An 18,172-nucleotide genomic window follows, 5' to 3' on the forward strand; every position below is an offset into this window, starting at 1 on the left:
TTAGTAAAAGGTGGTAACTTGGTGCTGCCAGCGCTATAATATTTGCAATTCCATGCAGGCTTTGAGTCCATGAGTGATGACCGCGCATGTGCCCTGTTGCACATTGTCCCCCATAAAGATGGCAGCCATGCTTACAACTGCACATGTATGGATGTTTGAAGAAATGCTTTTGTGCACGGTCACCTGTTATGTACTGTGGCTTGCCATAGTCATGTAACCTTTGCAATTCCTTTGCGGGTAAATGGCTTCTGCCTCAATGCTTTACTCACCGCATGGAATAAAGAACAGCAGTGGACAAGTTGTAGTTAATCATCGTGTTTTTGATATGGGACAGGGTTAAGTTATTACCAGTTCTTGGTCGTTATTCAGTAAACCTTGCTGTAAAGGGTGGGTGCTGATATGCAGACATTGATTGAAAACAGGGCCAGAATCACTGAGATGCTCGCCTCCCAGTCTTAAATAGCCTACCAAGAATCTGTCCAGGATCAAACATAAAGATTGGAACATAGAGGACTGCTGGTTTCCAGATCTTTCCTCAAGATAAGTTTGCATCTTCAGGTGAAAATTGGAATAAAAAAAGAAAGAAAAATGAAAAAGCTTGTGCTTGTGTAACACCCTTATTATGTTTTCAGGATGTCCCAGTGCATTTTATAAAAATAGAGTACTTCCTGATATTTTTAGTGAGAAATAGTTAAAATAATGAATGCATTTTAAGATGACTAACTTGAAGATGGTATCAATCATAAGAAATATTGCACTTATATTTCTTCTTCATCAGCTTTATATTTGCATGCTGCACTTTGCTATTATTATTTCTCTTTCTTGCAACCACAGATTCCATAAACACAGTTTTCACTTGCAATCAGCTAAATGATCTGGACCAAATAAAACCTTACTGAAAGCAGTTCCCATGATATTTAAAGGTTTTTTTGTGCTTTCCTTAAAAAATGAAGCCAGTAAGTAGTAACAATGACAGGATTTTTCGGATAGCAGAGGTTCCCGTAAAATTCTACCCAATGTCTTTGAGAAATTGTGTTTCAGAGAGGAGAAAGCATCTCTCGGTGGTCCAGATTATTAAGTACAGAAGGGTAAAGTAGAAACTGAAATTTCTGAAAACTTCTAATAGAAATGAAACACAAATTCTTCAGCACCATTGATGTGAATAAAATAGGCTATTCAAGTGTAATGCAAACTGAACTCTGCTACTTGAGAGCTTAATTTATTCTGTTAGTGCACTGGTTAACGCACTCACGTAAAATTCCTTTGCACCTCTTTATAAGATTGTTAACCCATTTATTTTCAGAGTTAGTGCACTGCCAGAGAAAATTAAACACACCAAATATTGTTACAGCATATAATAGAATTTATTTCCAAATCTTCAAATTATCTTTGGGAGAATTAATTTTTTTTAAAATGCAATAGTCAAATTTGGCTCAGGTAGATTTGATTTGCAAATAATGCTTTGTTCATTTTGGAAAAGTATGTTTCTCTAATTAATTTGTCTTTTCTCAGATTTTCTGCTAGAATTTTACATCGACTTTTGTTTTCCTTAAATGTGTACCAAAATATGAACCTAGAAAGTAATGTCTACAATATTAAGATACTAGCTTTTAAACAATTTATACAATATTCCTCAGTCTACTATTAAAACAGAAATATATAAACTTTAAGTATTTGTATCTTGATATTTGGAAAGCCTTATTATTAATATCAATATTTACATTTCATCCCTCCCATCATACTTAACACCAACTCAAAATTTAACTTGATGATAAAGCATCTTAAAAACAAAATTTTATGCAAAGCCAGGTTTCTTTCTTCCATTAAATGCTCTTAAATTCTGAACAAACTCTTCTTAAGTAACTGAATTGTTGCAAATTGACAGCATTTCTGATTCTTTCTGCATTATGCTCAGTTATTTTCTCTCTATCAACAAATAGCTAAAGAATACACACGACGTAATCGACAGAGTCGCACCTTTTTGGTGGAAAATGTCATAGGAGAAATCTGGTCAGAATTGGAGCAAGGTAGTGTCTTCTTTCCTGGCATTCTTGGCTCTTGCTGATTTTCATGTTGCTGGCAATGGTGCCATTTCCTGTTAACGCTGTATATTTTGTTTCTGTGTGACATTGACATACATATCAGAGAGGGAAAGGAGATCAAAGAAAAGGACTGCTATCGCTTCACTCCAGTCTGTGACATGGCTGTGGTATTTTTGCACCTTTCCTCAATGCATCTCTATTATTTATCTTTAACAATAATAATTTTATAAAAATGCTCACATTTCCAACCGTAACCTTGCATAAATGAGTTTCAAACATTTACCATACAAGATACTCTTAATGATACCTGAACTATGGATTCATATATGTTTTGTACAGTAGCTTCAATTAGTTTCGTAATTTGTTTAGATAGTTGGGGATGTTTCTATAATTACACTTTGCAGTGTATTAAAGCCTGAACAAAAATATATATGGAGTAAAAGGTAAAACCACAATTTAGATAATACAGTACGACAATATGCTTATATTAATTTCTTCAAATCTCTAACGTACTTTGAACTGTAATGCAATGAATTTGAATTTGTCTGTGTATGTGTTTAGTTAATATGTTTGCTACTTTAGTAAGTTTGTAAAATAAACTTAATTTAAATAATGCAGGCAGGAATTTATCATGAAGTCATTAACAAATTCATGGTGGTTCAGAGGCTTGAGCCTTGTACTAGGGTGATTCTTGGTGATTCTTTAAGGCATATTTAATTTGTTAATGATGTTAGAGCATAATGACATGCATTTGTGGTCTTTCTGAGCATTGATTGTTAAAGAAACTTTACTAAAATGCACTGCTCAATATTAAGCAGCAGTTTGAAACAAACATGCATCATTACATGACTATTTTTGAAAGATGTGTTTAGCAATGTTCCTGTAATCCATTTGGATAGTATACTTTGCAGTTTCAGGGAAGTTCTTTATGAATGCATTTAAAAGTGCAATTTGTTTCATTAGGTGACCGCTATATTGTGGTTGACTGTGGAGGGGGTACTGTAGATCTCACTGTCCATGAAGTTAAACTACCTGAAGGACACCTGAAAGAACTCTATAAAGCTTCAGGTAAATGTAGGGATTTTGTACCAATTGCCATTATGCAAAATGCCACATATTGAATTGAAATATTGGTGTCTAAAGAACTTTGACTAACCACAAGACAGGTGAATTAATAGAAGTATGTTTGATCCCTTTACACCTATTCTTTATTTGCCAAAGCTCTTGTGATAGCTTATTGGATGAATGAAGCAGCTCATATGCGACTGACATCTACAGATCAGAAAGATATTAGATTGAATTCTTGAAGTTAAATTTCCACGAGAGTTCTCCCAATCTGATATCATGGCATCAGTTTAAGATCTACAGAAAACTATGTTTTTCCAGGGTTTCTGTGAATATTTTGCCACAGTTATGGCAGCCAAATCAGGAGAATCCTCATGGAAATTTACCTCCATTATTTTTAATGAGTTATCTGACCTTAGACAAGATGGTGATGAGAGTGCTATTTTTAGCAGCAGTGCTAGGGGTTTCACTAGGGTTTTCTCTCGTAACTGTTATCTAGTGTCTCCTTAATAGGAAATGAGTTATGTGAATAAAAGAAGGGAGTCAGGCTCAACTGTGAGGACCACATGAAAAAATAGCTTCCTATAACACTCTCTCAGTTCACACCTGAAGGTTGTCCTCCTGGTTCATAAACTGGATGGCTGCCAGCACTTGGGATGAATCAGCACCTTCAGGAAAAGAAGAACAATTTTGGGGATGAAATTGGAAATTAGCCTTCTCTCATTCATAAAAATTCAAAAATAAATTATATTCAATTGTCAAATGTTTTGTTCATTCAAAGGCAGTCACTTGAGTTGATTTGCATCCTCTCTGTCAGGCAGCAACAAGGGACTAGTACACTGAAAATTTGTTGGCATAACTTTTACTACCCCATTCCGACCAGCATCCAAGCCACCACTATTTGAATGTGCTTCATAATGCTCCCATTGTTTCTCCACCACCCTGTTACGTACCCTTCCCCCTTTTAATGGGACTGTCAGTTTAGTCTCATGGAGAAATCAGTGGACATTCTGCCTATTTCTGATTGGTGAACTATCTGCTAAATGTACAGTCAGTTTAGGCATATCATGTCAATGCTTCCCAACCATGAAAATTAGCCAGGTCTCTTGCCAGTGTCATGGGGCAGCTGGCAGATACACTCCAGCCATCATCTGCCTTGTATCCACCCAAATTGAAATTCACCATCTTGTCCCTTACCCTATATTCATAATAAATGTCAATAAGTGCCATGATCAACTTACAGGTGAACAGATTTCCCATTGTATTTGATAGGTCAGACAGACATTTAAATTTCTAACTGCCCAACATTTACTGAAAAAAAGTTTTTCCTGTTCTGGCTGCATTGGAAACAAAAGCAGTACCGAAAAAAAATCTTTCATCGATTGGTTTACATCATGATTCAATTTAACTGATGCTAACCCTCTATAACCATGGAGTTCTCAAATCTAATACCAATAAGAAAATGTAAGAAACTTGAGATATACTTTTATAAGGCCACAAAAATATATTTCAGGAAAATATTAACAATAGAATTATATATTATCAAAAGCCTTAAAATAACTGTGAGGGGGTGGATGGTAATCATACAGGTGCTTAGCACATTTACCTCACATGCTGGATTGAAGTGCTAACCTTTTTAAAATAAAACTACATTAAATTACGTTAAATGTTTGTACAATATCGCTGATCCATTTTCAGGTCATAGTAAGCATTTTGAACTCATCCAACCCAGGTTTCCACCCTTGCCAAAGTACTGAAATAATCCTTTTGAAAGTTAATAATAGCCTCCTATGTGACTATGACCATGGTGAACTATCCCTGCTCATCCTTCATGACCTATCTACAGCCTTTGACAAGGTTGACCACATCATCATCCAGCAATGCCTCTCCTTCTCAAAACCTGTCCACAAGGCACAAGTCATGAGTGTGATGAAATACCCTTCACTTGCCTGGATGACTACAGCTCCAACAACACTCTAGAGCTCAATACAATAAGATAAAGCAGCCCGCTTGATCAGCACACCAATCACCAGCTTAAACAATCACTTTCTCCACCATGGGTGCACTGTGGCAGCAGTGTGTATCTTTGACAAGGTTCCCCACAGCAACTCACCAAGTCTCCTTTGAAGCTACTTCCAAACCCACAACCACTACCATCTAGAAGGACAAGCACAGCAGATTCAAGAGAACACCAGCAACTACAAGTACCCCTCCAAATCACAGACCACTTGGATCTGTATCACTGGTACTTCACTGTTGCTGGATCAAAATCCTGGAACTCTCTTTATAACATCACAATGGGGGTACCTGCATCAGATGGACTGCAGCAGTTCAAGGAGAAGACTCACCAACACTTTTTCATGGCTGGACAACCAATGGTGGCCTTGCCACTGACACTCATATCCCAGTAATGAATAAAACACTAACTGTCCTGTTTACCCATCATCCCTGTTCTTGCTGACCTATACTGACTCCTGGTTCAGCGATGCCTTGATTTTAAAATTCTCAATCTTTGTTTCCAAATCTCTCCAATACTTTGCCTTCCATTTCTCTGTAAATTTACCTAGCCTGTGATCTCTGCAATTCTCCATTTCTGGACCCTTGAACACCCCTTATTTCAATCGCTTGAGATTGGCAGTTGCGCCGCTTATTGGGTGGGGAGGGTGCTAACTGGAGTCGGGCCCAGCAACCCAGAAACAGTGCAGAGGCACCCACGGGGGCTGCTGAGTGCCAAGGTGGGCTGTTTAAAAGAGACTTTGTTACAGTTATAATAAAAACAGTAAAGCCCTCTAGCTGTCAGTCCTCACATCATCTCATTTCCCACAAACATCCATGTCCCATCCATGCCAACTCATGCCACCTCTTGCCCCCCCACCCACCCCTATGGCCTCTTACACCCTCAAAGCCAACCCATGACTCTCCACTCATCCCCATGACTACCTGCCAACTTAGTGCCAACCCATGACTCTCACCCATCACCCTTTGCCAACTCATCCAGTATCCACCATAGGTATTCCTTAGGAACCATACTGAGATTAAATAAAATAAAGTTCTATGTATCTATTACAGATGTCACTATAATAATAAAACACATTGATAAAAGCCCAATCAATACAATTAATTCAGTTTAAGTATTTAATCCCTTAAACAATAAACATTTGTATTCATAATCCCACATCAAAGACAGCTAATCCCTTTATAACCACTTGGAGCTGTCAATCAAACTGTAAATTTACAGGGTCCCTGCTGTGATAATGATATATTGTGGAAGCAGCTAAGTAATACTAATATTAGAATTATAGCCCGTAGGCTTATGTCAATAAACATCTACGGAAATTGGCGAGCACCGATTTTTTTCAAATGTTCAAACACAGCAGGCTGTTTTTTTTCCCAAAGTTTAAAGAGCAGGAGATTTAAATGAGTTTCCAACTTGATAGTTATACAGATCTTAAACCACCTTTCATTCACATTCATATCTACTCTTAACAATCCTAAAAGGGTACCTGACCTCTTCAAAGAACCCCAGTAGGTTTGGATCTTTTCCTAAAATTGGTAAAGCCCGTGAGTTGTGTTTCAGAAACCTGAGTGATAAAAATTGCTTCTGAGTGAAGACGCCACTGCCTCCATGAACCACAGATATGTGAAATCTGTCCCGCCCTCATTTCCACCACCCCCTCCCAGCGAAAATGGTAAGTGGAAATACGGGGATGGGACTTCCATATTTGGGGCTCCAGCACCCTTTTGGCTAAGGTGTGGAGCCATTCCATCTCCATGAAAATTCAGGCTCATGTGCTTGATCACCTGTCCCAATATCTACTTATGTGACAGTGTCAAATTTTGTTTGATAACGTTGCTGTGAATCACCTTGGGATGTTTTACTATGTTAAAGAAGTTAAATAATGCAAGTTGTTATTTTTCTTATTTATACCTTTTTTAAATTCCAGGTGGTCCCTATGGCTCTATAGGAGTGGACTATGAGTTTGAAAAACTTCTCTGTAAAATATTTGGGGAGGATTTCATTGAACAGTTTAAAATCAAACGCCCAGCGGCTTGGGTAGATTTGATGATAGCATTTGAGTCACGTAAAAGGGCCGCTGCTCCTGGAAGAATCAATCCACTCAATATCAATTTGCCTTTCTCATTCATCGATTACTATAAAAAGTTCAGAGGTCACAGTGTGGAGCATGCCCTTAGAAAAAGCAGGTATGTAGTCTGAGCACATGTACCTTATAGTTTAATTTGCACAGCACAGGTTTGTTGGTAAATATAAGTATCTCAGCTTACCCGAGTCTTCCCTATAAGGAGTATGAGACAGTGATGCAAGATGATACTTGTAAATTGATGGATACATGAGGGTTCTCACAAAGCTAATGATGCCTTAAATTTGAGCTCTGAGATTAATTTACTGCTCTCTAATTTGTTCTCTACTGGGTGTGAGGTGGAGGATCAGGAGTTGGGATATTGGGAGTGGGGGGTTATCAGAGATCAGGTGAGGAAGTCATGGGATCCACAAACGGGGACTAGCAGAAGAGGTGGTGGTGTGTTGGGGGGGTGGGGGGGGCACAGAATTGGCTCAACCTAGTAAAGGGAGGTGAAATGTGGTGTAAAATTCAGTTAAGCTTCTTAACTTCTTTATTGCAGACAATCCCATGAATTGGTTTTCCTGAATGCTGCCCGTGACGGAGCTGGCTGCATCCAGACAACCAATCTTGGTGCAGGACACCTCAGGCAGGTATTGGACCTCTTATTCGCATGTACAAACATGCATGGGTAAGGGATGCCTCTTATTTGTCCTTACCCAATGAGGAGGCATTTGGGATACTGGGACTATTTCCATTGGAGCAGCGAAGGCTAAGAAAATAATTTTTTTGTAATTCATATGGACGATGTGGGCATCAGTAGCAAGGTCAGCATTTATTCCCTTGAGTGACTTGCTAGGCCGTTTCAGAGGGCAGCTAAGAGTCAATCACATTGTTCTGGATTTGAAGTCACAGACAGACCAGACTATGTAAAGACACCTGATTCTTTTCCTGAAAGAACATTATTGTACCAGATAGGTTTTTACGAAAATGGTCATCATTACTGATATCAACTTAATTAAATAAAGCTGGAGTAAAAGGGCGGAATCGTCCCAGAATTACTCTAAGTGTGGTAGCAGATGTGAAAAAAGTAATTTTACCCTCCGGCCGCAATGGTGGGTTTTTGTCCCACATCGTCCCATTCCTGGCATGTCCCGCCTCATTAATAATGCATTCACGGGAAACATGCCAGGTTCCTGGCAGGGCAGCCTCTGATTCGCACGCCCCACAGTTACCTCAGGCCTTCAGAAATCCAGGTGCCATATTTAAAGGGCACCCATGCACAGAGCTAGCACTCTCTATGGGATCAGAAGCTACTGGAAAGTCATGGCTGCCAAAGGGAGAAAACATGCTGCACACAAATTTAGCGATGCCTCCCTTGGGTGCCTACTGGATACAGTGGAAGCCTGTCATGAAGTCCTCTACCCCTGCTCTGGGCAAAGACCAGCAAGCAAGGTCACCAGTCTAGCATGGGAGGTGGTGGCAGCAGCAGCGATCCTGTGCCAAAAGAGCATGAATGATCTCTTCCATTCCACTAGGGTAAGTCACTATTCTCATCTCGCTCAACTCTCATACTTTCAAACCCATCACACATCCACAGGGATCTCACTCACTGCCAGTTCAAGGGACATCACCATTCACTCTCTCGCACACACCTTCACCTGACTTGTGGATTGTGTCCTCATCTCATCCATGGCACCACTCACCAGCCACACATGCCGGACATCCTTCTCATCTGGCCTGGCAGGCATTCTGCTTATACTCTCTCCATCTGTGTTCGTGCAGGATAAGCTGGCACACAAAAAAAGGGAAAGGTCGCAGACTGGTGGAAGAATGCCTGATATCAGGGTTCTCGCAGACTTTGAGAACAGAGCCATCCAGCTGGCCGGCGAGGTTCTGGACCATTTCTATGCTGACGGTGAGGTCGACAGTGCTCAACTAACTGAGGATCCAGCAGTGCAACATCCATCAGACAATCATGCTATGAGACAGTTCCCCTATTCCGCAGTCCCCTGCCATGTGTTAATTATCTCTGCTCGCATTCACCGCACATCTGGAAAACAGCCAAGGAGTCCATGAGCCAGCTCCTTGACTCAAGCCCCAAAGACGCCTCGGAAGAAGAATCTGATGACACTCTAATTGAAGACCCGTCACAGTGCTCGCCCACACTCTCCACCAGCGCAGAGACACACACCTCGGTGGGACCTAGTTCTAGAGTAGCCTTGGGATCGCAATCTGGTGAGCACATCGCACTATCTGATCAACAGCAGGTGGCAGCAGGAATTTCTCAGGTTTTTGGAGGACTGCTGGAGGCCAGAAATCTGCTGAGTCTGAGTCAGATGAGGAGCCTTTGAGCTCAGTCATACCTCAGTTGCTGGAGCTGCAAAGGCAAGCTCCGAAACATCAGGAAGGCATGTCTGCACTCTTCAGGTTGCAAGACACAATGGAGGATTCCATCCACCTTCAGTCTGAGGTGATGCCAATGCACTGAGGTCAACATTGGCAGGATGGCATCTGGCATGGAGACCTCAGCTGAGGACATCGGTCCTGCACTACAGCATGAGCTGAGCTCCATCACTGACTTCATAGCTGGCCTCCAACAGTGTCAATGCGAGAGGAGTATGAGTCAGCTTGATCTCACTCTATCTTCTCCTTCTACTTATGGATTCAGCCAGGGGCCCTCAGGCACCCATAGGGAGGAGGATCAGCAGGTGCACACCCCAGGGCCATCCACCCAAATGATTCCAGGAGTGTCCAACCCATCTGAATCCCCTCTTCCTGTGACTCCCACCTGCTCCAGCTTCAAAGGCCAAAGAGGGTGCCACTGCAACACAGCAGGACCCCAAAAGCAGGCCGGGGTCCTCCAGAGGGCACCCGCCAAAATGGTCACAGTCAGGGCGAAGCAGTCAGCAGACTGCCTCCACCTCCACTGTGGATGTCGGGAGTACCATGATGTAGTGGCAGTGTTAGGAAGGTTAAGAAGATGTAACTCTTGTGAGTTAAAACAATCAAACCAAATTAACAAAATGAAGGACAAATCAAGCACAGCCCCTAATTCAGGTCAGCTGTAAAACTAAAGACAAAATTTAAAGGAAACTTACAACTTTAAACCAAAAAGTGATTAAGGGGGTCAATAAAGCACCCCAGTCCCCACCGATCACGGAAGGCCTCGAGAGTGCCGGCAGACACCGCGTGCTCCCTCTCCAAAGATACCCGGCCGCGAATGTAGCCGCGGAAGAGGGACAAACAATCGGGCGGGTTTCCCCCGTTGATCGCCCGCTGCCTGGACCTGTTAATGGCCAACTTGGCCAGGCCCAGGAGCAGGTTCACAAGGAGGTCCTCCTCCTTCCCGACCCCCTTCCGCACTGGGTGTTAAGAAGATGTAACTCTTTCGAGTACAAACCCATTTCCATCTGTTTCAGATGAAGTTACATTGTTTCATTGTTTGCCATTGTGAGATTTGAACTCTTGATCTTGGGGTTACAAACCCAGTACCATAACCACTTGGCTATTTAGGCCAAGCTGTTAAGATGTAGTTGCACAGCCTGGGCACAGGTGTAAATCACTGTATATAATGTTCACTGTTGTAAATTAACTCCCAAGAATGTCTCCTTGCCTATGGCTCCTTGCTCTGATGAGCAGTGTTCGTGTCACTCAGATGTGAAACCTCGGTTCCCACACAAGATAAATACAGGTTTCTCTGTCCAGGGCGTCTTCCCTGTGCAGTGTGTAACCTTCAGACCAAAGTGATGGTCTGGCTTCACACTCATTGGACACATTACTGATGCCTGCACCTCAGTTTGTCATTGCTGCCAGAATGTAGTGGGCAAGTGTCACATAGTTCTGTCATTCTTTATGTTCTCAGCTCCTCCTCTGTACCCCGTCTCTTCAGCATCTGTGACCAGTGATGGTGCTCAGAAGGAAAAAAACAGTAAAAACTGCGAAATAAGAATATTGGTCCGAACTGGTCTTGTATACTTCAAATGGAACACCAGTAAAAACTAGGAAATAAGACTATTGATCTGAACTGTGTTTTTCTTCTGGGTGTGCTCCTGAAGGGGACAGGTGCTGAAGGCTAGCAAAGCACCAGGCGCATTTAAGGTTTCACAGCTGCATCTCCATGATATGACCTCGATCACAAAGCGCAAATGAGTTGCCCTCAGGTCTTCCATCTCCTCCTCAGTCAGGTCCTCCCCCTGTTGCAATGCCGGGTTGTGGATCACACAGCAAGCAATGATGATGCGCGACACCTTTGTTGGGCTTTATTATAGTGCCCCACCTGACCTGTCAAGGCACTGGAACCTTATTTTCAGGACAGGAGTCAGACATTCACAGAGGCAATGTGAAGATCTATGGAGTGTCCTCACTGCATGTCATCATCATCCTCCTGGAATTGAGCAACTGTCAGAGCCTTCGCTGCATCTCCATAACATGAGCCTCAGCGCTGAGGATATGTGCGCTACCATCAGCCACATAGGAGTCAAACATTCACGGATGCAAGGTGAGGATGTCAGTCAGGGCTGTCCTCACTGCATCTCGTCATTGTCCTCCACAAATCGTGCTTCTGGGAGGGCCTCCTAAGCATGCCTGCCTCGTCTGGCCAGTGCAATGCCCTTGTGGCCAGCATCCTCGCCTTCTAGAATCTCATCCCCATCATCCATTTGACATCCTCCTTATCGGAGGAGACGTGCAGGTCTTCCATCTCCTCCTCAGTCAGGTCCTCCCCCCGTTGCAATGCAAGGTTGTGGAGCACACAGCAAGCAATGATGATGCGCGACACCTTTGTTGGACTTTATTGTAGTGCCCCACCAGACCTGTCAAGGCACTGGAACCTCATTTTCAATATGCCTATCGTTTGCTCCACCAAAGTCTGGGTCACTGCATGTATGGTACCATCACTCTGCTGCAGCCTGGGTCTGCCACACGGACACTATCAGCCACATCCTCTGTAGGTAGCTCTTGTCCTCGAGGAGCCAGCCCTGCAGTCTCTCTAGATCCTGGAAGATGCCAGGGACCTGAGACCTGCTAAGAATAGAGGAGTTGTGGACACTCCCTGAGAATCGTGTGCAGAATTGTAGGATGCATTTTGCGGTGGACGTGCACCAGCTGAACATTCTCCATGGCAACAAGCAGTCAGCTACGTCAACCACAAGGTTTTCTACTTGCTGATTTAAGTGCTACGTGAGTGCAGTCGATGGCACCCTGCACCTGTGGAAAACCAGATATCTGCACAAATCCCAGTGCTCTTGCTTCCTGGCTTTCCTGATCCTGGGTAAAATGCACAAAGTTCTGTGCCTCTGCAAAGATGACATTCGGATCTCCTGGATACATTTGTGCGTGGAGGCAAGATCTCGCACAGGCTACCTGTGGAGCCCTGGAAGGAGCCACTGAAATAAAAATGGAGCACCGCAATCATTTTCACAGCCACTGGCAGTAGATGTCCTCCATGCTTCTGTGGCGCCAAATCCTGCAGCAGGTGACGTATATGACTGACCAGTTCCTTTGACATGCTCAGTCTTCAGCGACACTGGTTCTCAGTCATCTGCAGGGATGACAAGCGCTGTCTATAGACCCTGGGTCTAGCAAGGCATCTACAAGCAATAGCTCGCTGTGGATCTTCAGCTGCATGCGCAGCAGGCCCTGCCACCCCTTCATCTTGAGGGAGGTGCACCTCCCTTTGCTGAGCTAGGCGCTTCTACCGCACTACTTCTCCTTCTCTGCTCCCTGTAAGCCATGAGGCATACCACTAAGCTAGGTTCCATGATCTTGATGTTCTCCTTCTGCAGGATCAAAGAGAGAGACACACGAGTTAGCATAGGTATATTAAGAATCTCTCTTGGTTATGTCTGAAGGCCCCTTCATGCATGAAGGGTGCTGGCTACCACTCGGATAGGCAGTGTGTAGTGTGCTCATTGGCTGAATGAAACCTCACCCACATCCACCTTACTGCACTTGACCGATTGGCGACAGCTTCAGCCACTGGACTGCATGCTGTGCCCTCAGCTCAGGCGCAGGCTTCTCCTAACCCACACTGCAAGGATGCGCTGTTAGCTTGAACCATGATGGATACTGGTCCAAACCTTAATAAAGACATTGCAAGGGGCTGTGAGCACCTCCACCAGTGACTGCGCCATGGCCACCTTTCACAAGGGGATTCTATAACTTGCCTAGTCGGCCAATTGCTCTGCTGTCCCCTGAAACACATTTGCAGTCTGCACCAGAGGAGTGTAAAACTCTGGAGCATTTGGTGGCATTTTCATACTTTTACATTTCTTGAGTGGTCAGAAAAAATTAAGAGGCCTGACTGCATGCATGTCAAAGGAGCTGCTGAATGGTCTCAGCTGCGGAAGAATGTTCACTTTTGACAAAATTTTCCAATTGCGTGGCTGCTTCCCTCCCTCCTCCCCCACTCCCCCCACCCCCTACCGCTCCGAACTTGTGCATGCATACTTCTTTCAGTCTGTGCTTGCCTCCCCCACCCCAATCCACCCCTTCTGCCGCTCGGCCTGACCCACATTAGAGCCTTTGTCCTGGCACCGCACTGAAAGCCAGCTGGGAAAAATTGACTTGCTTGTACCCCCGCAAATGCACAGTGCCTCTTCCTTGATGTCCTACTGGTGATGTTCGCAAGCGCTGCGCAAGGTCATGGGCACTCACCTCAGAGTTCCCTTCAAAGTTCAGGTCATCAGGCGCACACCTTTTTAAATGCAGTCGTGAAACATGCCATTCTGAAGTTATGCCAACGCGGGCGGTAAATGTGACATGGGGGAATGATTCCAGCGAGCAGGGCTTATATTGAGATGCTAAAGTATTGAAATTAGGTTCTTGATGTGAAGCGGCGGCTAACACAACCTGCCATTGATGGGTGGAGCAGGCGATCACAAACTGGTTTCATTATGGCATAAAACCCATTTTTGGCCTTCTCGCCATATTCTTCTCCTCTGCCAGCCATGACGCCTGACGCCAATGGGATCGGAAAATTCTGGCCTGAATGTAAATTCCAAGCTGCCACAGTGGGATTTGAACTGTGGCAACACATCATTCTTGTCAGATCTCATTTATACCTGCAGCACCCTTATGTGCTGTAGCACACTCAGTGAAAAATTCTCACTGGCACTATATTTCCTTACAGTGGATTATTCTGAGCTGGTGATAGTGTAGGTAAGAATCAAGCTGGTAGGACAGAGATGGAATTCAGCTCACCTTTTTCTTTCTCCTCCTTCTCTGGCACTTTGTGATGGGATATCTAGACAAAAGAAACACGAACAGATGTTGTAAGTTTGCCCAATTGTGTGACATGTCACTGTATTTGAACTTTCAAACTATTACACAGGTGAGCTACAGGTGAACCAGACCTAATGTAGCCCTTCTGCATCCCCACCTCCAATAGGTTTAGCAATATAGGCCCAAGAATTTCAAGGCCTTGTCCTCATGAAATATCAGAGCCAGATTTCTAGAAAGGACAAAAGCCTGATACCTGAGATTCCTGACAGTTGTGGGTCACTCTCTCCTGTAAGTGAGAAGACTTTAACATAGCAGTGAAGGCTATGCAGAGTGTTTTGTTTGAACTATTTGTTACATAGAACTGGATTTCCCTCTTTCTGACAGGGTAGCAAAAGGATAAGATTCCCACCTGCCCTTCTGACCTAGCTGTAATTCTGACCTGTTTTCTTTGAGAGTTATTCTTCCAGTTAGCAATTATTAACACACAGCAAAATGATAACTGGATTCAGACGTTCTCATTCTTAGATTGTGCATTGGCTCAACTGTTATCCTATTTTTCCTGCAGTGTGAATTTTGTAAAGTGGTCATCCCAAGGGATGCTAAGAATGAACCCAGATGCTATGAATGCTCTATTTAAACCCACTGTTGACCATATCATCCAACATCTACGTAAGTACACTGTTGAGATGAAAACGCAGAGTTATTAGATGTAATTAAAGATTGATTTGGTTAGTTCAGAGAGCAATTAATGTACAAATGCATGTTATTTATAAATTTTACAGAATAACCCAAGCCCTATAATCCAAATTGGTACCATGAAAATGCACCACAAATATCATAATTTACAGCTTAAATGTTGAGATGTGTTCTGAGCTTTTAGAAACATCTTGTTGTGAAAGTGTCTGTCTTATGAGCTTCTTTATCACTTTTTTTATTGAAATTTCAGACACAAAGCCTCTTAATTTTATACAGGACAACAAGCAGCAAAATGTCAACATGATTGCACTAATAATCACATACTTCTTGAGCATCCCTGATGGGTCCTGGACCTACAGAGGCTATCACAACACATAGTAAGGCCAAGTGGTCCAATGTGAGAAGTGCAAATGGAAAAATGTACAGCAGCAAACTCTTGCTATTAGGAATGCAAAATACTGTGGATGCTGGAAATCTGAAGTAGAGACTTTTTTATATGTTGGATATGCATCTGTAAAGAAAGGCTAATGTTTCAGATGCGAGGGTCCCTCTGCAAGGCCCCATCTAAAATGTTAACCTGTTTTTCTCTTTTAGTTGTGTATAATTCCAGCACTTCCTGTTTATATAAAACAGCAACACTCTTCATTCCAGTGCAACATTCCAAAATATATCTCATGAAACACTTCTCAAGTTTTGTCCAGACTTCTAGGCAATTTATTTATTTTAATCAGGTGTTATGGTTTGAATCTTCTCCCAACAACTTATAACTTGTATCACAGCGAAAGAAATAGTTTCCATAAGCAGATCTATAATGGACTAAACCTTGCAATCTATCCCTGCCATATCTGAGACAATTTCATGATACAATGCTACACATGGGTGACAGGATTTTTAGTTAAATATATCAAGTCCAGATATCAATTCACATATCAATTCACAACAAAACTTAATGAAGACCAAGAGTAGTTATTCATGCCAAACAAAGTCTTTTACTTCAGAGGCTTTAATATTGAAATATTAAATATCTTCCTCACAAACATTTCCTCACAGCTAGGCTTGACAGTAAGGCATTATGCATTTGTCTATTCTCCTGGCTCTGTAGCCTCACATACCTTAACATTTAAAAGAGAGAATTCCTTCCTCAATAAGCAATCTTTGACCTAATTAATATCGGGGCAATGACACCAGCAAAGACCAGACAAATCCTTAGTGCATATATGAATAACGCTAGTCAATTACCATATTACCCCCCAACTCCCCATCATAGAGACAAAAGGGATCCTTTTACAGATATTGCTAGCTTAACCTAGTTTATAAATTATGTTTATAAATCCCATCTAGATCAAATTGAAATGCAATACAGAAATCTCCCGATTTTGCAACACCAGCATTATTGGCAAAAGTGCTTATGTTATGAGGAACTCATCTGTGTTTAATAAGAAAATATTTCTGATCATTCTATTTTTCTCCAGTTAATCTTTTCCAGAAACCTGAAGTTTCAGGTTTGAAGTTTCTGTTCTTGGTGGGTGGATTCGCTGAGTCACCTTTACTACAGCAGGCCGTTCAATCAAATCTTGCTGACAAGTGCCGTGTCATAATTCCTCACGATGTGGGAATTACTATTCTAAAAGGAGCAGTGCTATTTGGACTGGACCCCACAATCATTAAAGTACGGCGTTCGCCACTGACCTATGGAGTTGGGGTATTGAATCGATTTGTGGAAGGGAAGCACCCTACCGAGAAGCTACTGGTTAAAGATGGCACTCGCTGGTGTACTGATGTGTTTGACAAGTTCATCACAGCTGACCAGTCTGTGGCTCTTGGAGAGACTGTCAAACGCAGTTACACTCCCGCAAAGCCATCACAAATGGTTATAGTGATCAATATATACTGCTCAGAAAATGATAATGTTAACTTCATCACTGATACTAGTGTGAAGAAGTGTGGCACTCTTCGTCTTGACCTAACGGGAACTGATAGTTCATCACTGCCAGCAAGAAGAGAGATTCAAACATTAATGCAGTTTGGAGATACTGAGATAAAAGCAATGGCTGTTGATATTGCCACTTCCAAATGTGTCAAAGCTGGCATTGATTTCCTCAATTACTAAGATGTCACCAGTCATCCAAAAGCCCTCGTGCCCTAATTCAGAATTATTGATTATGTCTAAAACTGGAAGTCATATTATAGTTCAGATTGGAAGTTTACTGTAAGTGAAAAGAGAGTCTAGCAATACCAATCATTTCACCACACTACTGGAATGCCAAGAAATATTACCTTAAATGCTACATACATGCAAATATGTGATTAAGTATCTATATTTACTGAATGTAAAGTAAGAATTTGCTCTTGGTTCAATTAAGAAAAGTGAAACAGCATAAAGCTACCTGGAGAATGCTAATATATAATCACAGCCTGCTTGCTAATACTTATTCCTTTAATGTTAACAATGCCGAAATTGAGCACTGATGTGGTTATGCAGTAATTTAATATTAAACTTACTTTGTTGATAACTAAAATGGACAAAACTTGGAATGTTAAGGAATTTTCCCCTAAATAGTCAAACCAGTAGTTATTTTTATTTTTGTATATACAATATTTAAAGTATTGTACATACTTTTATTTCAAGTATTAAAATGAAATATTTGATTATGTTAAATTTATTGTAACAGCACTGAGCTTGAAAGAAATCAAATGCCTAATGGTGAATGCCATATCTTGAAATGCAGACCTATGTTTCATGTATAATCATATGTATCTTCCAACATTAAAAGTTGTTCCATTTACCCAGAGATTTTCTTCTTTGAATAGTATCCTTTCTGATATTGGTTTGATTCGGTGAATGGTTTGCTTTTTCATAAACACAGCCAAACACCAGTGCACCAGTGGGAACCTCATTTCTTGATACTTCCTAATGTAAACACAATAAATGAATGCATTCTTGACATATCTGTTGATTTTATTCCTCCATTGAATAGCATTTACTCTTTTGGGCTGTAATTGTCTTCCAGAACCTCAGCTAAATGACTGCTCCTCGACCGCAAAACACAAAATTGGGGCTGATTT

At 42.1% G+C, this 18,172-nt stretch overlaps 1 protein-coding gene across 3 annotated transcripts in view; it reads left to right on the forward strand.

The window, feature by feature from the left end:
* Positions 1 to 17,892, forward strand: part of hspa12a (heat shock protein 12A) — a 161,789-nt gene extending 143,897 nt beyond the window's left edge. For 2 of the 3 annotated variants that reach the window (XM_041210540.1, XM_041210543.1), the window contains exons 8-12: positions 1,941 to 2,027; positions 3,006 to 3,110; positions 7,052 to 7,310; positions 14,976 to 15,079; positions 16,579 to 17,892. In XM_041210540.1, the coding sequence (XP_041066474.1) occupies positions 1,941 to 2,027; positions 3,006 to 3,110; positions 7,052 to 7,310; positions 14,976 to 15,079; positions 16,579 to 17,216 (1,193 nt within the window). In that variant the 3' untranslated portion in view covers positions 17,217 to 17,892. The remainder of the gene's footprint in view (positions 1 to 1,940; positions 2,028 to 3,005; positions 3,111 to 7,051; positions 7,311 to 14,975; positions 15,080 to 16,578) is intronic. The other variant, XM_041210542.1, reaches the window with a different exon arrangement.
* Positions 17,893 to 18,172: the final 280 nt, after the last annotated feature.

This window comes from Carcharodon carcharias, chromosome 17 (assembly GCF_017639515.1).
Source record: "Carcharodon carcharias isolate sCarCar2 chromosome 17, sCarCar2.pri, whole genome shotgun sequence".
In the NCBI taxonomy this organism is placed as follows: Eukaryota; Metazoa; Chordata; class Chondrichthyes; order Lamniformes; family Lamnidae; genus Carcharodon; species Carcharodon carcharias.